Source organism: Periplaneta americana, chromosome 4, assembly GCF_040183065.1.
Source record: "Periplaneta americana isolate PAMFEO1 chromosome 4, P.americana_PAMFEO1_priV1, whole genome shotgun sequence".
Classification (NCBI taxonomy): Eukaryota; Metazoa; Arthropoda; class Insecta; order Blattodea; family Blattidae; genus Periplaneta; species Periplaneta americana.
The window spans coordinates 52,175,588-52,193,342 of NC_091120.1; the positions used below are offsets into that span (position 1 = coordinate 52,175,588).

Here is a 17,755-nt window from a genome sequence, read left to right on the forward strand (position 1 = left end):
TCCTACTGCTAACAATGTGACAAATGATATTGCGCCCTATAAAGATAAGCTATAGGTTGTGACTATCAGTAAAATGTTAACTCCAAGGGCCACAGGCATTGTCTGATGTCAGAAAAAATGTACAGTATTGACTGATAAATAGAATACAACTTCAAATGAAGACATCGAGTACTGATCATTCTTTTTGTAGATGTTCAAGCAATAATTAGGGAGAATGAAAGTAATTTACGAAAAGATGCATTTAAACTTCACTAAATTGTAAAACAATACGACTTTATAGTTTCTATACGTATTATACAGAAAAACACAAATCATTTAAAATTTTTGGATGCAAAATGTATTTCGACCAGATAAACATAAATTAAAAAAAAAGAAATCAATTCGATTTGATAAATAAAACAATATAGTCAGCACTAAATTATAAATTATATATATATATATATATATATATATATATATATATATGTAACGAAACGTTACATAGTTCTATCACTGCCTTCTTTTATGGCATTGGTATTTCTTCTTTTATTGGTTATTTTACGACACTTTTCAACTGGTATGGTTATATAATATCTGAATGAGATGAAGTGATAATGCCAGCGAAATGAGCCCGACGCCGAAAATTACCCAGCATCTGCTATTATTGGGTTGAGGGAAAATTCCGGGAAAAGCCTCAACCACATAACTTGTCCCAACCAGAATTTTAACCTGGGCACGCTCGTTTTGCAGTCAGTCATGCTAACTGTTATTGCAAAGCAGTAGACTGATACTGGTGGTGAGTGACCAATAAAATGAACTAAACATGATAAAATTTAACAAGAAAGATCTATCTATCAATGGTGCTTTGGTCCACTTTTTGGGCCATAGCTTCTCCAAACTTCTTTCTCCCGCAGCTGCCTTCCAGTTTTGAATAAAGAGCAAGTTAGCAGCGTAGCAAAAAGGACAACATAGAGAAATAATTGATTAGCACACATACAACAAATAGAAGGAAGCAGACTTCATAAACAACTTTAAATTACAAACAATGTGACAAAAAGAGTCGTTGGCTGATCCAAGAGAGCATGAAATCAAAAACGAGTAGGCCTACGAGATATCAGATCTTATTGTAATCCATTAAACATAAGATTTATCTGTATTTGATTAAGTAGTCACAAAAATCATGAGCATGATTAATACGGTACTGACAGCAGACTTCAAACAAATATGTACACCTTCTAGTGTGATGACGAGTACAGACCCAAATTTAAGGTATATTTATGTCCAGTACTTTCATCTGGTGTAACGCACCGGAACGCCATACTGGCATCATTGTTGCATTTTTCATCATGAAACCTCTGAAATGTATTCATAATTACTTTTTCTTTGAACTCCACTTAGGCTTTGAAAGTCTTAAAGTTGGGCGAAAAGGAAGTTAAAAATGACAAAATTCCTGTCCACTGAATAGTAATCATCTCCCAGCTATTGTAATATATTCTACACAGAGTTCCACTACCTTTTTCTCCAGAAGAAAAGCACTGTTTATATCAGTGAAATATTCGAAATTATTACAGATTAGCTTAGTTTAGGTTACGGTGGCTACAGATGGGTTAGAACGACCCTTTGTACATCGGCCATAGTGCACTTCGAATTTATAGGATGAAGGAGGATGAGGGTGTACCAGCCCACAGGCCGCATGTGACCCCTCACCTGCTCAATCAGTGGGGGCCTTCCACCCTCTCACTCCACACTTGGAGTTCACACTGCCAAGGCGACCAAGCAGCACGAGATCCATTCCAACGGCCCTTCCAAGGTATAATTATAACAGATGTCAAAAACGATTGAGAGTTCAGATTCGAGGCTCGTGGATTCAAACTCGAATGAGGACAGAGGATTTTTAAGAGTAATAAAAACCCTTAGCATGTCTTCTTTTCATGTTCCTGAAGGAGAGAATGCAGGCGAAATTTAGAAGGCATTTCTTGACAACGTAACAAAATTCCACTTTGCTAGACAAAGTTCTCCCTTTCGTCTTACAATCAGATGGTTTACTTTCTGATGTTTCCATCTCAGATATGTAATTCTTCACTCTATCAGAACAGAAGAATCAAGCAAGGTCTTCAATGACCATCTCTAAAAGTGTTAAAACAATCAACAATTATAGAGTGAGTGAGTGAGTGAGTGAGTGAGTGAGTGAGTGTTCGGGTATATATATATATATATATATATATATATATATATATATATATATATATATATATATATATATAAATTTCCTGACGAGTTTATTCCTGTAAAAATACAACATTAAATTTAGTTGATAGATTTAACAAAACAGGTTCTTTTAATGAGTGAAAAATCAGACAATAGCACCATGTGCTTGCTGACGAAAAAGGTTGATCAATCATCAATCAGAAGGTGCCTTGCATTGTGGATTCTCAAAAGTAAGTCCCTGATATGCCTACCACAGGAGATAGGCATTTTTAAAGCTTGTGCAGGACGGGGAACTGTTGAAATCAAAGCCCTACAGAATTTCAGAATTTCGAGAATTACAGCAGCAAGTTTATACAGTAAATTATAGACTTATGTTTTATAATCGGATGTTGGAAAAAGTACTGTAAAAAACTACCGTAAGTGATTGACCCCAGATCGATTTTCTATTCCAATGAGGCTTAGTTCCAAATGAATGGGCCAAGTAGTAAGACATAATAACAGATACTGATCACAGATCAGCAGAGAAGTCAGCAGTCATTAAAGAGATTTCACCATACGATGAAAAAAATTGAAGTGCGATATTCCATCAATGACCATAAAATTACTGGACTGATCTTTCATCAAGACACCATCAACTGTGAGAGATAAGAAAGAGAATTTTTAGAACTCTTTTTTAATAAATTAACATACATGTATCGTTTCAGAGCGAATTTTCAGCAGGATAAGGCCATCCAGCTTATTAATGTATCTACGACCGAATTGCGGCCATTGGGTGCAGAATTGTTAGCAGTAATTTGTGACCTCCTCATTCCCCAGACCTGATATCTTGTGAATTTCATCTCTGAACAATACTAAGCAATGACTCCTCATAATATTAGAGAAACTTAAAATATACAAGGAGAATTAGATCCACTAATGCAGAGGAACCGTTGCATGTGAATAATAATTTCTTAAGAACATGTAACTTATGTGTTAAAGAAAATGGGTATCACTTCCAGCAGCCATTGTTAGAAGGTCATTACTAAACGTTGTTGTGTTACATGTACCCAAGTCTTAATCTGGTGAAATGCCGAGAGATCACAGTAGCATGCAATGGCAAGAACCAGGGCAATGACTGGGCAGGTTGGCCTTTATAAAATGGCAAAAAGTACTATATGAGGAGCTCACTTGCAAAACGTCTCTTGCCCACCTAATAACAATAATGAACATCCTGTGTCTATGCATTCTTCAACCATATCTCTACATACAATTGTCATGATTTGGCTTCAGAACACTTTCAACTAAAATCTTGCATTAAAAGTGACAACTGGAATCAAAATAACTTGTCAGCAGCAAAATTATGACAAAATATTAGTTCCAGCATTACAATCAGAGAGTCTCACGCTCCCATTTGAATCCAAATGCACCCAAACTCTTTGATTTCGTAATATCTCTTGCCTAGCTGACAAGAAATTTTAGACCTATAAACGTTTTTCCTGATTTCTCACAAAGTTATGGTAATGGAAAAGGGTCGTTTTGAAAATGAGCTTCTCATATAATAATATTATACTTCATTTGAGTGAACAAATCATGAGACCAAGGTAAAAATTAAAAGATTCCCGGCCATTTTCCCGAATCCACATTCCCGAACATCCATTTTCCCGAATAGCATTTTTCCCCGAATACGAATTTCCCGCATCCACATTGCCGACAGACATTTTTCCGATTTTTTTTATTTCCATTTTCCCGAAATTCCATTTTTTCGAATACAAAATTCCCGAATTCACATTCCCGTTTTCTTTGATTTCCATTTTCCCGATAATACAGTAGTGTATATTACCACACAAATTTAATGTAATCATGGTATAATTAATTACACTTTCTATTTACAAAGTGAAATAATGTCCAAGTGTCCTCAGGTAAGTGAGGTGTCTTATCGGCTGCATAAGTATGATAATCCTGCACGATAATTCGTATTTGTAGGCACTTTCTCTTCGGTTGTACCCTCACGCGTCTACCGAATGTGAATTCCGCAATCATGGTCTCGTGTCGCTCTCTTCTTTTTAGAGCTCAGTCAAAGCAGTATAGAAGCTTGGATAGTGTCTCCCAAACACCACATGCAGACGATTGTGGAACACTTCCGGCAGATTATTTGTTCGGTGTTCATTATTTAATGCGGAATAGTACTGAATCCAGAATGTCGTATCATATCGAGGAGGTACAAGTTTTCTGCCACGAGCTCGTAAGCCACTAATGTAATTTTTTTGTTTCCTGGCAACATGTAGTGTCAGTTCATGTCTTTTACTGTAGTTTTTGTAATTTTTTTGTTTTCTGGCAACATGTAGTGACTGTAAGTTCATGTCTTTTCATGTTCGGGAATTTCTCGCAGAATATATTCGGGAAACTGAATAGTAAATGAAATTCGAGACCGTGGATTCGGGAAAAGGTAGCTTCGAGAAAACGTCCATTCGGGAATGCGGATTCGGGAAAATGGGTGGGAACGAAATTAAAATATACATGAAGAATAATTTGAAAAGATCAAGCAGCCAGTACTGGAATTATGAATGGGCAAAAAATGCTGAATTACTGACCACGTAAGAAATTTGAACTGTTTAAAAGTGACAACAGCTTTAATATTGTATAATTGACAGCATTTAGAGTAGAATTAACCAATACCTTGCTATGTACGTAATACAGAATTAATTCTCTCATTGATTACGCATATATGTACACAGAGATATCATTTATGAAAGTCATCACCCTCACGAAACTTTATATTATCACCTGCTAATCAGAATCTTGTTTAGTAAGATAGAAGAAGTGAAATAGTTCTCAAGGAGAGACAAATACAGGTATAGTACTATAACACCCTAACTTATATCGCAGTAATACGGATTTGTGAATTAGTTCTGTGAAATTTCATGGGTAGCTGCCTAAAGTAACTGGTAATTGTAACCATCAAACTGGTCTGGGCTCATTATCTCTCTTATCAGAAAATTCAGGCAATTTATTTCGTGCAGCATAAGATCATTAGGTGACACTGAGTATACTGAGAATTCATTAAATAATGCACTAAGTAACAAGCTACTGATTCACTGATGAATTCAGGTGGTAGTCTGTAAGAAAATTATTTCCTCTCACCCTGCCCCAGGCGATTTTAATGCGTCTGAACTATTTTAATGTAGGTACTATTAAGTTATTTATCATCATCATCATCATCATCATCATCATCATCATCGTCCTTGCAGGTATTAGGCCTATTGGCCTGTTATGGTCTCCGTCCATCTTTTCAGGGGGCATCCCAAATATCGTCTTCCATGTGATATATAGCAGAGAATTTGTCTTGGGAGTCTGGAACAGTCCATTCTATTGACATGGTTAAGCCATTTTTGTCTATAGTGGTTGAGATGTTCATAAATAGGTGTAATTTTCAATTCTTTTGTAATTAGTTCATTTCTTTTGTGGGTCGACCTGGTTGGCGAGTTGGTATAGAGCTGGCCTTCTATGCCCAAGGTTGCGGGTTCGATCCCGGGCCAGGTCGATGGCATTTAAGTGTGCTTAAATGCGACAGGCTCATGTCAGTAGATTTACTGGCATGTAAAAGAAGTCCTGCGGGACAAAATTCCGGCACATCCGGCGATGCTGATATAACCTCTGCAGTTGCGAGCGTTGTTAAATAAAACATAACATTTAACATTTCTTTTGTGGTCAAGCAAGCTGTAACCAGCAGTCCTCCTTAGAAATCTTATTTCCGCAGTTGTTAGGCATTGAACATCTGAGTTTCGGACAGTCCAGGCCTCACTACGATACATGAGGACAGGTCTTGCTAGAACTTTATATGCTTTTAACCTGGTATGTTTTTGGGTTTTCGTGGTTGTGAAAACCTGGTTGATGGTTCTTAAGGCTCCATTAAAATGTTGAATATTTTCAGATATATCAGTAACAGGTAAATATGTCAAATTATAACCTAAATATTTAAATGAGTTTACCTGTTCTAACATATGGGTTCCAATGCAAATTTTACTCCTAACTGGCTGTTTACCTTGGAACGCCATAATTTTTGTTTTGTTTGGGGAAATTTTCATATTGAAATTTTGTGCTATTATATTCAGGTGATGTATTGAGTATTGCAGCTCGTCTTCATTTGTAGCAAAAAGAACCTGATCGTCTGCATATAATAAATAATAATGTATCTACAGTACAATTTCGGAAGAGTGGAATGTTTCCATGAATTGTTTGTCGCCAATGTCTGATGATGGAGTTGATGCATATATTGAATAAAAGTGGTGAGAGGGGGCATCCTTGACGAACTCCACAGTTTATCGGTCTCCATTCGGTATGTTCTGATCCAATAGTAATTTTGATAATATTGTGGTTATATAATTCGTAAATTGTTCTTATATTGCGTTTGGAACTGAATCATCTGCCAAAATTTGAAAGAGCTTATTTCTGTCAACACTGTCGAAAGCTTTTTCGTAATCAATAAAAGCCAAGTGAGTTTCTTTATTAAATTCCCTATGTTAATAGGGACTTTATTAAATTCCCTATTAAGTTATGATAATTAGAATTACACTTTCGGTAATCCACCGTGTCCTGGAACTTGACATTTCAAACATTTCGAAACTATAAACAGGTTCCATCATCAGGGCAAAAGGTAAGACCAGAAGAGGTCACCTACTCTACTGGGGTCGTTAAACCAGGCCAAGTCGTCCGGGTTAGCCTAAGCATAAACATTTGGCACATCTTTCATTATTGATTTGATTTTTTAAAATGCTGTCGAGTGTTTCTTTGTCATCTCGCGCTAATCAGTATATCATTGTTGCGAATCAGATTCTATTTTTGCAGCTGTTAAGTCCACATGAAGTCATTTCATGTTGCCACATTGTCTCAGCTATTACTGACGCTTGTTTTTATACAGTAAGACAATAAGCACATACGATTCTATTCCTTATCAATGAAGGAGAGGGATGTGACAACAATGCATAAATAGAAACTCCTATCACCACGGCTGGTGTTTGTTATTGAAAGAAAACCCGCTTCTCTTTCATCAGCTGGCATTAATCTTTAGGAAACCTGAATAATAATACAAGGGAAGCTGCCTGGGGATCAAATGAGTGAGCGGATTTAACAGTTGCACATGATGTTCGAAGGCAATTAAAGAAATTAAACCAACAACAATACTGGTACTAATGGAATAACAAATATTATAACACTTTGTTTGTTAAAAACATAAAATTGTTTAGTCACATGTTAAAAAGTAGTTCAGAAGACAATGATGAAGACGTAACATCACGTCAAAATGGGCCGTCTGTCCAAGGTATATACCTCTCTTAAAAATTGTAACACTTTTTAATGTGTGACTAAAAAATTATAATTGAATTCTCTGAAATTTTTAACTTCAGTCTGAAAGATTGTAAATTTTCTACTTAACGGAAAAAAAAAATCTGCAATTACCTCTGTATACGATTACAAATTATAGATCAATTTCTATTCTCAATAACTTTTCAAAAATGTCTGAAACAATTGTCCACAAGCACATAAGTTTATGTGAAAAACAAACTAAGCCTATCACAACATGAATTCACTAAATCCAAATTCACAGCAGCCAATCTGATTTTCATACCTAAACAAATTGTACCTGTAATTGGACTGCGGGGATAAACTGATTGAATATGTTTTGATTTCAGCAAAGCTCCCGATGACTTGCACAAAATATATTGCTTCATAAGTTGGGAAATGTAAGTCTTTCTGCAAGTTACGTAAACTGTTAAAAAAAAAACTATTTAAGCAACAGACAATACTACGTAAGTACGTTAATTAACAAATTTTCCGAATCATTTAATTTAAAATGTGGAGTGCCACGTGGCTCAAATAAGGATCACCACCACAGCCACCACCATTAGAAGTATTATTACAGTCATCTTTGTGCTAATATAATTATTGGCCGCTTGCTGTTGGTTAACAAATTGATATTAATAATAGCATTATTATTATTATTATTATTATTATTATTATTATTATTATTATTAATCCTCGTGGAATTCACATACACACTAGTGCATAGGTAATAATATTTAGATTCTATTATTATCAGTAGCTATTTCACTTTGCCTATCTACAGCTACATAATGGAGGAATCTAAAAGACGGAAAAGTGATCAGGCAAATTCTTTCAATATTGCATGGGAAAATGCTTATTTTTACACAGCAGCTGGAGTAAATACTTATCTGCCACAAAAGTTTGAAAGAAAGAGGAAAACATAATATAATGCGTCATTACTAGTCCACACATACAGATACGATGGTTTTGTTGGTGAACATCGCAGTAAAAAGGTTCAGGAGTTGAAAGCTGCATTATTACATGTGAGAATTTATTAATCTTCAACAATTTAAATATCTCTCTTCAGCAAAATGCCCAGCTCAATGTTGATATGTTGAATAAATTACGGGATTTCAGTTGTAAACTTACACTTTTCGTAAGTCAGTTTCGGGAAGGTAATAACTTATGGCTTACTTTCCAACGATAGAAACTGGTCGTGATGAGGCCATGTTAAACGATTATGTACAAATATTATTTGATATTCAAAATGAATTTAATTCTAGGTTCCAAGATCTTATCTTAATTGGAAAGAAGTTTAAAGTTAATCATAATAAATTACTTCAACAACAGTTGAAACAGTGTCATATGATTTTCAGCTTGAACTTATTGATCTTCAATGTGGCCTAAGGGCTAAAGAATAATACTACTAGTCTGGTTGAGTTTTACAAGACTAAACCTCAGCAATAATATCCACGACTACACAAGCTGGCTGTGAAAATGATTGTTATGTTTGGCTCAACATTTATGTTTGTGAGCAACTGTTACCTATTATCAACTTTAATAAAGGCAGACATCGAACGTCCCTAACTGATGTTTCATTACGATCAGTACTGTTCCTTTCAGCTGCCAACAGCATAAAACCCAGTTTTGATGTACTGATAAATAAAAATATAACAAAATGATATTGTGTATTTAAGTAGCTATAGAGTTTCTATTATTTCTGTAAAATAAATATTTATTTATTAATTAATAATAGCCCAAGATAGTTTTGTAAACACTGAACGGGAATTCATTTCATGAACATTCGTACTAGTACTTTTGTGTACATTTTGTACGAGATCACCCCTTCTTCCAGTCCACCCTTATACAGAGCACAGCCAATATCTGCATTCCGCTCTCGAGCTGTGAGCCGACCTGGAGAGCGCAAACCTTGTGCAGGCCTGTTTTATATTGACCAGTTCAGCCTCATAATAGCCCTCAGATGTAGAGCTATAAACAATTCCACATAACCAACAGTGTTTTATGTTTAAAAAGGACAAACAAATGCAAATAGGAAAAAAAAAAAAAAAAAAAAAAAAAAAAAACATGACTGTGGATCAAACTCTTCACCTCGTGTATATGAAGCAAGAACTCTAGCACTGAGCTGAACATTCCGTTGTCTTACACTGAACAACTGGAGCAGAACTTTACAGTGTAGTACCATGTACAATACAATTTGTACTCTTGTGTGAATTGCGCGCTAAATCTCGTATTTTTAAGAACCAAGAGTCCGCTCATTCTTTTTGAGCAGCACAGTACCGGTACAATTTCTGAAAGCAAACTTTCATTATTATTGCTACAAGGAGTATTTTCTTCGAGCATGACAGACTTCCTGCACATTATAGCCATCAGCTGACACAATATCTAAATAGCACTTTCTCAGAATGATGGATCAGCTGCTGCAGTTCCATTCAATAGCCACCAGATATATATATCGTTCACATTACTGATGGTGCTGCTCTCATAAAAGAATATCAAGATGACCTCAGAAGAGTAACACATACTATTACCATTACAGTTGCAAAGTGCATTGACGTTGGCAGTGTAATTTTCTAACAAATAAAGTAAACTGTTAATTATTATTCGTGATTTGTCAGTTATTCTTTATGATATTCTGTATTTGGAATGTCGCAAGTATTTATAGAACAGAAGGGGTGACATTAGTAGCAAAACTCAAAGTCCTGACGGAAAAAGTCATTTGGGGAGGACAAGACGTAGATGGGAGGATAATATTAGAATGGATTTGGGGAAGGTGGGTTATGATGCTAGGGACTGGATTAATCTTGCTAAGGATAAGCACTGATGGTGGGCTTATGTGAGGGCATCAGTGAACCTTCAGGTTCCTTAAAAGCCATTTGTAAGTAAGTAAGGTTTGTCAGTTATTCAGAAACAATAACGCATTTATCGTTTTAATAGGTACCTCTAATAATAGCTTTTGATTCAAATAATGTATCCCACATTTCACCACTGACATATGGACACATGTTTTTAAGAATTTTGTAATTCAACATCGCAAATTATTTTCTATTTCTACTGAAGTAGCCTATCTACTCTGTGTGTCTCTATGTCTGTGTATGTATCTATATAATATACATAGGCTATGTATCCCAATTCGAAGTTTGAAGGAGGCAATTTATATTACAAACAACAATGTGCACCAACTAAAATATAAATAAATGATATGTTGTTTTGTTGTTTTACAGATTTACTACCACTTACAAAAACTTCTTATACATTTCCATACCACAATGCAAGATATCAACCAACAGGATCTAGAATCTCTTCTACGCCCTCAGCTAGGGGATGAAATCATCGTGGAATCCTTCACATCAAAATTTCTAACACAGCCTGGAGAGAATTATGGAAGCACCATGCTAGCACTTGAAGTAAATATTATTAAAGGAGAAGATAAAGCCACCAGAAGAAAATTCAATTTAGTTGCTAAGCTAGTGCCTCCACCTGGATTTCTTTGGAAAATATTTGATCCTCCAAATACAGCCTTGAAAGAAATTCTCTGCTACATATCGGTCAAAGAAGAATATGAGAAACTACAGAAAGAAAAATGTGTCCCAAAAGAAAAGTTTATTGATGTATTTCCTAGATGCTATGGTGCTCGTACAACACTGTCAAAAGAAATAGGAGAGAAAGCTGATGAAAATACTGTACTACTTCTAGAGAATTTGAAAATACTGAATTATCGCTTAGGTGATCGAAAGAAGGGACTCGACCTCACACACACAAGACTTGCTGTATCTCAGCTTGCACGCTTCCATGCAATGAGCATTGCCCTAAAAATCCTGAAGCCACAAGTATTTAAAGACACTGTTTTGAAAGCCTGTAAACCATACAATTTAGGCCTAAATGACGAAGAAATGAGAGCAAATACGCCAATGCTAATTAATGTTGTCAAGATTATTCCGGAGTGTGAGATGTACGCAGATAGAGTATTACAAGCTATTGAAAGATGTATTCAACAGGAATTGGATAAATCCTTAGTACCTCCATGCGAACTCTATGCCACAATTGTTCACACAGACTTCTGGGTTAATAACATGATGTTCAAGTACGACCCAAATGACGAAAACATTCCTGTAGATATCAAATTTGTTGACTTCCAAACAATCATATATTCATCAAGTGTTAGAGATCTCATATTTTTCTTGTACACAAGTACAGAAGAAAGAATAATTCCCAATCATTATGACGAACTGATAAGTTTGTATCATGACAATTTCACCGACTGTCTCAAACTCACTGGATGTGACACCAGTGCATATACCTTCCAGTCACTACTGGATGAAATTGATACATTTGCACCAGTAGAGGCTAATCATATTTTATTTATGCTCACACCCATCTGTGCTGACAAAGACGAAGTACCACAGTCACTATCAGAAATAGATAGTTTTTCTACAGTATTTCCTGAACCCAATTCCGCTCAAAAGTGGAAAACAAAACAATTTATAATTGATTTTGTAAAGAGAGGTTGGATTTAGTGCGAAATGATAGTGTACAGTCAATTATATAGCATGTATGTAGCGAAAATACTAAAGACTACTTTACATTTCACTAGTGAAAAGTTTAGGATATTATTATGCTACTACTGAAGGCTGTAACAGTAATATGATACTCAGATAAGTTTCATACAACTTATCTCTACAAAGAACAAAGGGTTCTTTCGAAACTGAGTTGGCTCTATTAGTTAATTAATCATAACTTCCTTCGTGTATACTACAAGTAATACAAAACAGAATTACTTGGTTTTCAAGTTGAGGACATTTAAATTTGGACATTATGTTAGCACTATACTGAATTGTATTATACTGTACCGTATTAGCGCATATATATTGAAAGTTTGTTTCTACAAGACAGCAACCTTTTATTCAGTATTAGAGCTAACTTCAATTTTTGTATGAGAGCTTTTATTTATTAAACATACAACTAATTCTACGCCACTATACATATGAAAATTTGGAAATCTTATGAACTATATTTCACTATGATATGAATCAGCAGAATAAGAAATCTATTTTATTTTCAGAGTGAAAGTATGGTTGCTACACATAATGGATATTTTTGTGTGTCCTCTACCAAATAAGTATGTATGTGCTTATATGTATAAATGCGTAATATATATGCTGTATATGTCTGTAATACTGAAAAACTGATAATATAGATTTATGAAGCAAGTTTTTTCGTATAAATAATAAATAAGATAATAAATTATCAGTATCCATTAGCATAGTCTGTACTTTAGTAACCGTTTTGTAACCTATGTTTTATTCTCAGTACATGCATAATTATTTCATTTTACAAATAAATAAAATGAACAAATCTGTGTCTCAGTATTTTATATAAAAATATTACAAACTACACATTACATGATCTGATTTTAGCAGTGGAAAGGCGGGCGAAAGCAGAGAAGTGAAGACTCCACTTCTAATCAACTTTCTGTACTTCAACAGGAACATAATATATACCTATCCTATTGCTATCAATGTGACAAATTATATTGCGCCCTATACAGATAAAGCTATAGGTTGCGACTATCAGTAAAACGTTAATTCCAAGGACAACAGGCATTATCTCACGTCAGAAAAAAAATAAGTATTGACTGATAAATAGAATATGACTTCAATTGAACACATTGAGTATTGATATTTTTTTTATAGATGATGAGCAATAATTAGGGCTAATGAAAGTAATTTGTAAAAAGGTGCATTTTAACTCCAATAAATTATAAAACAATATGACTTTGAAGTTTCTATGTACAAAAGCACAAATGAATTAAAATTCTTGGTTATACTTAGACGAGATAAACAAATTAAAAAAGAGAGCAATTCAATTTCTTATCAGTAAAATGAAACAATATATTCAGCACTAAATTGCAAAATACGAACAGGAAACCATGACGAAACATTATACAGTCTAATAATCGCCTTTTTTATGGTAGTTAGTGGACAATACAATGAAATAAAATGCAATACAATAGCTAGAAAAATTTTTTTCTGACGATTTGATGCATATCGAATAGAATAGAATAGACACAGAATTAGGAATTTAGAAAGAACTACATAAACATGATAGAATCTAACATAAAGCATCTATCTATGACCCATTTTTGGACTGTCACCTCTCCAATCTTCCTTCCCTGCTCTTTTCTGTACCTTCCAGCTGCCTTACAATTTCAAATAAAGAACAGGTTGGCAGCATAACAAGAAATGTAACATGCAGAAATAAATTATTAGTACCCACACAACGAATAGAAGAAAGTAGGTTTCATGAATAAATTTTAAATTGCAAACCATGTAACAAAAGAGTTGTTGGTTGATCAAAGAAAGTATGGAGAAATCATGAGCGAGTACTACATGTCTCAGGTATCATTGTAATGCATTTAACATAAATAACAGCAATGGAAAAAGAAATCGTAACTTAGTAATGATGATGTATCAGTACACATACTGGTACTTATTTGATTTAGTCACAAAAATCACGAGGACAATTAAAATGGTATTGACAGCAATTGATTTCATTATATGTTATGGCAAAATGATCCAAAAGTATGTACACGTTTTTGTCTAATGACGAGAATAGACTCAAATTTTAGGTATATTTACGGCAATGAAACACTGGGAATTATAGATGTCAAAAATGATTGAGTGGTCAGATCCGAAGTTCGTGGATTCAAACTCGAATGGAAAAAAAGGTATTTTTAAGAGTTATAAAAACATTTAGCATGTCTTCTTTCCATGATCCTGGAGAGAAGAATGCAGGAGAAATGTACCAACCATTCCTTGCCCACGTAGCAAAATTCCACTTTCTTCTTACAATCAGAGGTGATGAATTTTACTATTTAGTGTCCAACTCAGAAACTAAATTTTTCACTGTCAGAATAGAAGAGTCAAGAGAGGTCTTAACCAATCGTCTGTGGAGGTGTTAGCAAACAACAAAAAATCATATTAGCAATAATTATTCCTTATAAAATGAGAACCAAATTTTAAGTAAATAAAACAAACCAACCTTAAAACAAGAACTTGGTTTTTTGACTTGACTTGATACTTTTCTCGAAAATAACTTTAAGGATTTGACCAATGATTGTTTTTAAGTTGACTTGTATGTACCTTTGTTATTCCTATCTAATAAAATTGTGATATTTTTTTAATAATTATTTTATTCATTTCTCTAAATAAATATTTAAATGTAACTGCATTGATTTCAGTCTTTCAACACGTCTCTTTAAATTTCATTTTTCCACCAAGTTTTCAGTGCACTGAAAATTACTGAACCCCATAGCTACTTAAGGTAGGAAGCGAAAATGTTCTATTTTTATTTTAGGTGGCATTATCTTAAACTAAGTATAGAAAACAGTATTAAAAGGATTAAAGACAATCACTATATAGATGGGAGGATAATATTAAAATGGATTTAAAGGAGGTGGGATATGATGGTATGGACTGGATTAATCTTGCTTAAGACAGGGACTGATGGCAGGCTTATGTGAGGGCGCAATGAACCTCCAGGTTTCTTAAAAATCATAAGCAAATATCATTATTATTATTATTATTATTATTATTATTATTATTATTATTATTACTATTGTAGTATAAGTTTCAAATTTCTTTATAAAAATCAAGTTACATGACTTATGTTTCAATTAAATTGCTTTTCAATTGACCGAAGTTTCATTGCAATAATCATCATTTTTTTTTTTTACTTCTCCCCATCTAATTCTTTCATCTGTTCATTCCTTGTAGAATATATTATCCCTAAAATATACTTTGTACAATGTGGGTAAAAATAAATAACTCCAACTAGGCTTGAGAATGTATTTTCGAATTCTGTTATTCAATATTTCTCCCCAGGTACGAATTTCGCGAATGTTCTTTCTGAAAGTTGATAAAATATAACTACATGTTAAGTAACTTGTGTAACTCTTATCAAAGTGTACACGACCTAATTACAAAGCTACCAGTTCTAAAAAAACAGAGATAACATCACCAAGGCTAGTCAATATATCATAACTTCACGTAACTTCCTAGGTACAGTATTTCACTGCAATGAAGACACATAAGCTTTCTAATCACTGGAAGTGAGTGCTGGTGAGTTCTTATTGTATGTATTTATTCACACTGCAATGGGTATATACCCGGTGGCAGTGGTAACTAATTACACTCAATAAAGACAATAATACACACAATTAATAAAAAAATACAATTAATAATAATACTAATAATTAATACTAACAATAATTAACAATTTTAATAACAACAACAACAACAACAACAACAACAACAACAACAACAGGGAACATCCTAAATTAAATGAAGCACGATAGGTTAAAATAACATTTAAAGTAAATCTAATTTGCACCTTAAACCTATGTTCGAACTAAAACCCACGAGTATGATATGTTCATATCTGCACAAGTACCTTTCAACACTACACTCATTTCGCTGTCAACTCACTCACTGCACTGGAACTACGATACATTTCACTGATTCTATCCTGATTTCACTAACACTTCAAAAACATTTCACTGTTCAAATACTTTGCACTGCCACTATAAACTATAAAGCTTCACTGACAGGAACACGTTTCACTTACTCAACACACTTCACTGACACAACATAATTCTTCACTGATAGAACACTTCAATAACAAAATATCAATTACACCCTTTAAATACTGTGTATAATTATCGTCTATTAGTAAAGTCCTTAAGCCCATTTTTAAATACATTTTTGGTTGTTGGTAAAGCCTTTAGTAAGTCTGCAGGTGAAGCATTCCAGTCCCTGATAGTACGATTGAGAAAAGAAAACTTTCCAGTGTCCGTCCTATGTCTTCTTTTCCTCAATTTATATGAGTGGTCGTTCCTTGAAGAGTAATTTGGCGGCTGCAACCTATTTTGTATTTCTCTCCATTACATTTACATAAAATAATTATCAATAAATAGGATAATATGGTATGCAACTGTTTACTTGCATGTTCAATCACGAAAATTGAATGCTAACAAGTGTACTAAGTTAAATTGTGTAGGATAAAACAGCTTCACGTTGAGGGCATATTTTTACTGCACTGCAGTCAGCATTTATTAGAGAAAAAACTTGTTTGTTATTAATAATAAATGGTAACCATCACTGATAATTCTATAGGACCAAAAAAAATAATAATCTTCACATAGCAAAAAAATTGTTTATGAAACAAATTGATATATTTTATACGCCAATAAACAATGACTACAATTCATAACCATTTGGATAAATATAGAACACAGTCATTATATACAGTTGCCTGAAATTTATTTCTTCTTGCAATTTCCTTTGTGACACGTTAAAAATGTTTTTGTGTCATTTTTGCAATGATTGTTACTTTGTTATTGCGTTTTGTCCAATTGTGATGGACCAAGGTGGTTTTTCCGCAATATTTATATTTCCTCTCTATATCACACGCACACATGCACGTACACATACAAATATTATATTGACGTTATACTGTTTTCTTCCATCCAGTTTCTGGCAGACTGAGAAGTGTTCTCTGTTGAAAGTTTGTTGAGGATCGTAGCATATAATTCATCTCATTCTGTGAATGTTTTTTCTTCTTCTGCCTACTTGACAATTCGTCATTCACCCATATGCAACCACTTCCATCCTGTATATACAAGATTAATCAAAAGTAAGTTCCCATTTTGAAACAGCTGTATCTTCTGTACGATCAGCAGTTTGGTCTCATGTACTTAGGTACCATTACTGTTTAGAAGGTTTGGGTTTTTTTATTGATGTGTGTTTTGTTGCTATGGTAACTGTGTCACGCTTGTATAGGGTGCGGCAGTGAAATATGACGGTTTTTATCGTTGCTTACGAGATTATATTAATCTCGTAAGCAACGGTTTTTATAGCCCTGTTGTGGGACACTCAGGACGAATTAAAAGAAAACATACCAGTACTGGAATTAATCTAGTACAATGCAATTTATTAATATCTGATTACTTTTTAAAAGCTACATTTCGTAAGTAGCCTCCACGGCAACAAATACATTCCTGCAATCTGCTATGAAAGTTCTGCATAACTCGTCCCAACAAAACAGGTTCGATGGCACTAATTTCGTTCCTTATGTTTTGTTTCAGCTGAATGATGGTGCGAGTCTTGTTGCAATACACCCTACTTTTGAGATAACACCGTAGGAAGTAATCAGCGCACACTGCTCATGGTTCAATGAATTGTCTGCGAAATAT

General features: G+C 34.1%; 1 protein-coding gene and 1 long non-coding RNA gene across 3 annotated transcripts in view; one reads left to right on the top strand and one right to left on the bottom strand.

Annotated features, from left to right (window-relative positions):
* Nucleotides 1-17,755, bottom strand: part of LOC138697803 (uncharacterized) — a 285,016-nt gene that overhangs the window by 242,730 nt on the left and 24,531 nt on the right. The window lies entirely within an intron of this gene.
* Nucleotides 4,919-12,858, top strand: LOC138697794 (uncharacterized). Its single transcript, XM_069823306.1, has 3 exons — nt 4,919-5,018; nt 7,854-7,904; nt 10,728-12,858. The coding sequence occupies exon 3, from the start codon at nt 10,773-10,775 to the stop codon at nt 12,018-12,020; it is 1,248 nt and encodes a 415-aa protein (XP_069679407.1). The 5' UTR covers nt 4,919-5,018; nt 7,854-7,904; nt 10,728-10,772; the 3' UTR covers nt 12,021-12,858.

Coding starts and splice junctions, on each gene's coding strand:
- LOC138697794 (XM_069823306.1), top strand. CDS start 10,773: ATGCAAGATATCAACCAACAGGATCTAGAATCTCTTCTACGCCCTCAG.